General features: G+C 33.9%; 1 protein-coding gene across 1 annotated transcript; it reads left to right on the top strand.

Annotated features, from left to right (window-relative positions):
* Positions 1-575: 575 nt before the first annotated feature.
* Positions 576-4,184, top strand: LOC100791735 (uncharacterized). The gene is made up of 3 exons (XM_003532172.4): positions 576-717; positions 847-2,275; positions 3,683-4,184. Exons 2-3 carry the CDS (start codon positions 948-950, stop codon positions 3,930-3,932), a joined length of 1,578 nt encoding a protein of 525 aa, XP_003532220.1. The 5' UTR covers positions 576-717; positions 847-947; the 3' UTR covers positions 3,933-4,184.
* The last annotated feature ends 3,069 nt before the right edge of the window (positions 4,185-7,253 follow it).

Here is a 7,253-nt window from a genome sequence, read left to right as displayed (position 1 = left end):
TCCAAATTTAGATATAAAAAATATACGAATATCTCATGAACAAAAGTATTTATTTAGCAAAAGATCACATGATTTTAAACCATTTAGAAGGGTGAAGAAGGATACTTTTTTGCGCAAAATGGTCTAAAGCAAAGCAAGTCACACTCACAACCTCTTTAAATTAAAATATTTATTAATTTACAACTTATAACACAAAGATATAATCACCTTAAACCTTGTTAATATTAATCACGGCAACCATATTCCTCAATACGAAAAGTGGAAATACACATCGCGATTCACGTAAAAGTTGGTTTTTAAAAGGTTACATAACCCTTTTGTAATTAAAGTGATTTTTGCTGTTAACCAACGAGGTCAAAGATGGAAAAAAAAAATCAGCATACAGAGGTATAGCAGTGGAGAACAACGACAAAAACGGGCCCCACATGACGACCGGTAACCTGATGCAGCTGTAACGCATCATGGCGGTTCGCATGCAATACAGTGGGACCACTACCGTAGCAACCGGTCAACACCTACTGATATTTTTCTCCCTCTTCACACACATTTTCCCTTTGCCCTATATATACCACACCCTTCCCCGTTTACCCCTTTCGATATAAACCGAAGCCGCAACCCTCGCGCTTCCGCCGCCACACTCGTCGGAGCACACTCGCCGGAAAACACTCCCCGGCAAAAAAAGAAAACCTCAAAGACTAACCCGAGTCGTTATAGTGGGTGAGTTCATTACTTGGTCATTCTCAGATCCGTTTTTGGTGGAGATTACAATCATCGCGGTGAATTTCACACGTTAGCATACTTTCTCTGTCTCGTTTGCCAATGAATCTGTTGCTTTTTATTTTGTAGGTTGGAGTGAACGAAAAGAAACAAAGGCAATACAAAAAGGGCAAACACGAATACACGGTTTTCATTCTTTCACCACTCTTGTTTCCTTTTACGACGTCGTTATGGAACTCAAGTTTATGCAGTTTTCGCAACACGTTCTTCCTCATTCCCCTTCTTCATCTCAAACCCTCGCTTCTGCACTCTCTTCCCCTTCATCGTCCAAAACGCGAACCCTAGTGTGTCGTTTCGTGAATCGCTCGAGCCTCTTTCCGACCACCACCCGCCTTCTTCGGAGAACCAAATCGTTTGAGCACCACGCGCTTTTCACGCGCAGGGGGAGTTTGAGAAGGGCTTGCAGCGCTAGCTTGGAGCCTTTCTCCGACGAAGAGTTCGCGAAGAAGATTGAAGATCTCGCACTCAAGTTTCAGCTCTCTGATGAAAATACCAACGCGAACGATTTGGATTCGGAGGATTTTCAGGAGATTTCTCTGTCGTCGTTGAATTTCGCTGAGGAGTTCGAGCCGCCGGAGGAGATTTTTCCGGCAAACATCGAACGGAAAGCGAACAGCGTTGAGCTTCCGTTTTCGCTGAGGATAATCAAGAAGAAGCTGCAGTGGAAGGAAGGGTTCAGAGAGGCAGGGGAATCCGCGTATTGCTCTGTCAAGAAAGCGTTCTCTTCCATGGTTTTTATCATCAGGGAGCTTCACAGTTTCACTATGCAGATGAGGGAGTTTTTGTTCTACGAAGATCTGCAAGGGATTCTCGAAAGGGTGCAGAACGAAATGCACGCGTCCTTCGTGTGGCTGTTCCAGCAAGTTTTCTCTCACACTCCGACTCTGATGGTGTATGTGATGATTCTCCTAGCGAATTTTACGGTTCACTCAATGGGGAACAACGCCGCCATCGCCGCCGTGGCTCCGCCGCCGGTAACATCAGTCGTGGAGGCTCACGACCAAAGGGGTCATATTCAGAGTCATAACATTGATTCCTCTTCCATCAAGACGTTCTCTGTTTCGAACGGTAAAAACACAGCCTACGTCGGTGGAGGAAATGGCGGCGGCGGGAAGGTCCGTCCGGCGGGGAATGGAACCGATGGGGACGGCCGGTTCGACAGGTCGCGACACGGTACGGTATTCTCCGACGGCGGTGCTTCGTCGCAGGTATATAAAACAGGGGATAAAACAGAGTCAGTGTCAGGGCAAGAGGAGGAGGAAGAGTTGAATCTGTGGAACGCGATGGTGGAAGAGGCTTCGAGAATGGAGGGTTTGGATCGCGATGTTATGAAACGGTTCGTTTCGCCGGTGATGGCGAGAATTGAATCCGATGACTATGCAGAGTATCTGAGAACAGAGCTTGTGTACCAAACTGGGTTGTCTCAAGACCCCAGCAACACTCTCCTCCTTGTCAACTATGCCCAGTTCCTCTACCTCGTTGTTCACGATTTTGACAGGTTCGTGAATATTAAGCATCCTTAACTTTTATATATATATATATATATATATATATATATATTATTAACGTTAAATTTCAGTTTTTGCTATGTTTATTTTACTTTTATTGATTGATAATACATATTATTTATAAGACTCAATATATTATTTTTAGATTATTTTTTTTCTAATTAATAAGAGAGTTTTTTGTATTATGATATTTTTGAAATATCATTCATTATATTAATTATTTTTTTAAAATTTTGATGAATCAGATATTTAAGTCTTATAATCAGGAATGAAAGAAATGGAAGTAGTAGTATTTTCTTAGTATATAAAAGTTATGTGTTAAGTAAGATTGGATCAAGTGATAGTAATAAATGATTTTAAATTCTCTTATTCAGGGTGAGTTTTGGTGTTAAAAGTGTTGAATTGCCTCACGAAAAATAGATGTTTTCTATAGAAAAAAATCACTTTTAACTTAGCTTTTGATCACTTTTTTGTATACAGATTGTTATTTCATGACTATTCAAATGATTTCTTCATATACTTACCTAACAAAATGATTTATTGATTAACAGAGTATCATTAATACATTTTTAACACTTATTATATTATTGCTTGAAATTATTAAAAATGAAAATTTAGTGTAAAATTAAGAGAGAATAAAAAAATAAGAAGTGAGATCTAAAAGATTTTTAATCAGTGATTTTCCATAAATTAAATTTCTAAATAAAAATATAAATAGTGTCTTAAAAATAACGTGTAACTAATATTTCTCGTTATAAAGTGACTAATGTAAATTTAGTCGTAATTCGTAATTATTTGGTTAAAATATACTACTACCGTAGTATTTTACTTCCTGTTCCTTGTGGTTAAAATGAATGTTAATTACTGAGATGAGAAAAAAAAAATGTGTTTTTAACTTTTGTTGTGCGTCTAATAAGATGTATTGGAATTGTGTTTGGTAACTTTTTCGAAGATATCACTCTGGATTGCGCGAGCATATTCTTCTGGGAAGATGGATTTTATTTTAATTTTATTTTTGGCTTGGATGATATTACCATAAATCCATAATGAAGAAAAAGATAAAAAAAGATATCGCTTTTTTGTCCAATTGAATATTGATAGTTGAGTCTGTGGTGTAGTTTAACTACACCACTGGTTCATGAGCAAGATCTATCGTCTCCAGCACGTGATATCCACGTGCATGACGAGGATGATCCAACACGTAACCTAGTTGACTTTGACTTTTCCGCATATACGTACCAGGAGGAAAGTTACTAAGTAAGGCACATAAAAAAGAGATCTTTTTGAACTAATTGAATCTTGTAGTTGTAGCTTGCGATTTCAAGTTAATGAACATGTGATAGTTAGTTGGTTGTGTAATTGACAATTTGGTTTGTGGTTTGAACTTTTGAACACAGAGCGGAAGAGTTGTTCAAGAGAGCGATAGAGGTGGAGCCACCAGACGCAGAGGCATATAATAAATACGCCAAGTTTCTATGGAAAGTGAAGAACGATTTGTGGGCTGCAGAAGAAACCTATTTGGAGGCTATTTCAGCTGATCCTGATAACGCATTCTATGCTGCTGACTATGCTCATTTTTTATGGAACACTGGTGGTGAAGACACATGCTTCCCTTTATCCTCCCCAGACAACTCCAAAGAAGTTTAATCAACAAAAACAAAATCAAATTGTAGAAAAAATATAGAGAAGAAAAGAAAAGAAAAGAAGAAAATTTTGTAGCTTATATTTTTTTTTTCATGTTACATTTTTTCATTGGGGTGGATGAGATGAAGAGCCACGAAGGGGGGGATTGGGAATGTAATCAATATGATTATTGTATCACTTTTGTAATTATAAGTGTACATATAAGTCTTAAAATGGCTTCTTCTTAGTTTAATGGGCACATGCATGTTCATCTTAGAGTGAGTCTTGAATTAGCTATGATTAGTTACAATAATTATAATAAAACTATATGTGAGTCATGAATGAATAGTATTATTGGGAGTTGAGGTGAGAAGCGAAGAAAGAATGCGCATTGCTTGGCAAGTTGGCAATAAACGGGAGTGTGAATGTGGAAATGGACCAAAGACTTTTGGTCATGAGTCAATATGACGACGGGTTAAGGAAGCAGGATCAGGATTTGCTTTTGCACATATTATTAGTTTTATTACCATCCTTATTTTCTTCTTCTTTCTTTCTTTCCATATTAGAATCACATGGTAATATGTAATTTTATCTTTATTGTGAATATCATGCCTTCTTATGCTTTATGAAAAATTTAAAATGCTTTATGAATTGGCGACTTGGGGGCTAGTGGCTTATTATTCACGTGGGATTTAAATAATTTATTCTGTAGTTCTGTTTCCTATATTTATTGAAATGATCTCATTTGCTTATGTAAGCAGTTTTGTTGGATTCTCGACACTGGTCAGTGGTTACGGTCTTTTCCTGCCCCAGAGAATCACTAATGATGGAGAGAAAGAAAGCATATGGCTGGAAAACAAAGGAAAGCATATTTTTGAGGTTCAGAAAATAATTGTTATTGTTTAATTATTTTCATTTTGTTGTGATTACCTTTTCCTTCTTCCAATTCAAGGTTCAGAAAGGAGTATATGGTAATATGGTATCAATAGTGGAATCGATTTATTCCTTTTCTACTTTTCTATTATTAGAAAAAACAATAAAGAAGGCTAATGCAGAAAAAATGGCAAGACAGCTTAAAAGAAGAAAAGATGATAACATAATCGAACAATATTATTCATTGCTGATTTATGTTCTTTTACAAATTTTTGTTTTCTAATAGACTCAACAAATATTATGGTTTGCAAGCTATAGGATAATACTGAAATAGGGTCGTAACTCGATCGTAAGTCTTAATTATAATCAATTGTGCAAAGAAAAGTGGACTGTACTTTATAAATGCAATCATATATCTATAATGGAATCTAAGAAAAATGTTTTGATAGAAATTCACTCAGAAAAATGTTTAGACACTACTGAAGAATCTTAGATACGTACAAATATACAGTAATGTACAATATAAATATATATATATATATATATATATATATATATATATATATATATATATTTACAGAATGTACAAAGTTCAATTAAGAAAATGAATATTCTCACATAAATAATTCATATAATAAGGTTATATATGTAAAAAAAATACCATATGCCTATTTTTAAATAAATATTGAGTAAATGATTTTTTTTAATATTTGCAAGAATGAGAAATAACACTCAGGCCTGGAAAGAAGGAGAAAAGGTTTGTGCCAGGGATACGTGCACGATGCACTCAAGTCAGGAAGCATGGAGAAAAGACCATAGGTTTGAAATAGATGAGTAATCATATATAACAAAATTAATATTTAAGTGGTATGGAATTAAGAATGAGAAATTCTCAAGTCACTTTTATTTTTGAAAAGCTATTTTACAAAAATTGTAAATTTTCTCTTTGAGCACACTTTAAGTTGTCAAGGTAGTTTATTGTTTTTTTGTGCATTAGGCGACTTTGCTTTCAACCATATTGAAAGAAAAAAGGGGATGAAACAAAAGAACACTAAAAGTAGATGAATAATTGATGGATCTAGCATTCATATGATGCACATTAAATTGTAGGGATGAGTTTTCTACTATTAGGTGTTATTAGGTTCAGACTAGTGTTCACCACCCATATGTCTCCATCCACTGCCCCATCACTCTTGCATCTAAATTCGCCACTTGTCCATATGTCATACCTTCTTCTTCTTCTTCTTCTCGTTAAAATCAAAGAAGAGCAAACCAATGAATTTGTTTTTAATTCTTAGTATTATTCACTCATTTATTCTGCTTGTGTACATAAAAATAGATCCAGTATATGAATAGAAATGGAAAAGAGAAAGACCAATTAAAGTGCAGGATAAATATATAAATACATGGCAAGATGGGGTCAAGAACAGGTAGAAAAGAAATCATGGATTTGATCTTCTTATTAAAAAAAAAAACTAACAATTAGTATTGTAGATAAAATAAACACGACTACAAGAGAAAATTGAAAATTCAAGTCAGGACAGAATATTTGTGAATTAATCCCAAGTTAATACCAACCATCAGTGCCAGATCAACCCTTGACCTTACTGCCGGATTGCACCAGTAGTTTTAAAATATTACATGTAGATGTAATGAATGTCATATTTTACTCCCTCTAATATATTTGAACGCTTCGTTCCTAATTTGACTTTTTTGAAATAATAATTATCAATTTTATTTCTTAAATTTTGATTGTTCCCTCTAACCTAGGTCGTAATTTCACCACTGCCATTCATATATTCTCATTTATTTCAAACTACCATATATATATATATATATATATATATATATATATATATATATATTACATGATAAATTAAACTTTTTTTTAATAATAGCTACCGTAAATGTTAGATTATTTAATTTATTATAATTTTTTATTGATTAATTTTATATTACACTAAAATTTCATAAATATTAACCTTTTGAGTAATATAACATCTTAAAAATTTATTTTCCTTACTTATGAAGAAAATATTAAATAAAATAGCAGATTTATTTAATGTCTTGAGAATATAAATCCTACTAAATATTTACCAAATAAAGAAAGTAGGAGAATTAGTAGAAATGAATTATCAAGGAGGATTTATAATTATTCTAAACATTTCAACTAAAACTAATCTCACAGAGCAGTTTGGATTTGAATGTTATTGAAGACAAAAATACATTTTTTTCCTAAGCTAGCGGTTTTCTTATAAGTATAATATATTTTCCAATCAAACTAGTTATAAGTAATTACTTAAGCTATTTAAATTAATTTATACATTGCTTTCTTATTTATTTATTCAATTTTTGATTGAGTAATGGGATGATTCATTTTGATTCGGAGTAATAGTTACGCCAAATCCCATCTTAAATGACAATATCACATTAGTTATTGAATTGCAAGTAATGTTTTTTTAAAGATCATTC

This window comes from Glycine max, chromosome 8 (assembly GCF_000004515.6).
Source record: "Glycine max cultivar Williams 82 chromosome 8, Glycine_max_v4.0, whole genome shotgun sequence".
NCBI lineage: Eukaryota > Viridiplantae > Streptophyta > Magnoliopsida > Fabales > Fabaceae > Glycine > Glycine max.
This window is presented reverse-complemented; position numbering and strand designations above follow the sequence as displayed.

Bases quoted from the DNA above. Each gene is read 5' to 3' on its own strand.
- LOC100791735 (XM_003532172.4), top strand. From the start codon at position 948: ATGGAACTCAAGTTTATGCAGTTTTCGCAACACGTTCTTCCTCATTCC. The intron at 2,276-3,682 runs GTTCGTGAATAT...TTTTGAACACAG, and splicing joins GTTGTTCACGATTTTGACAG to AGCGGAAGAGTTGTTCAAGA.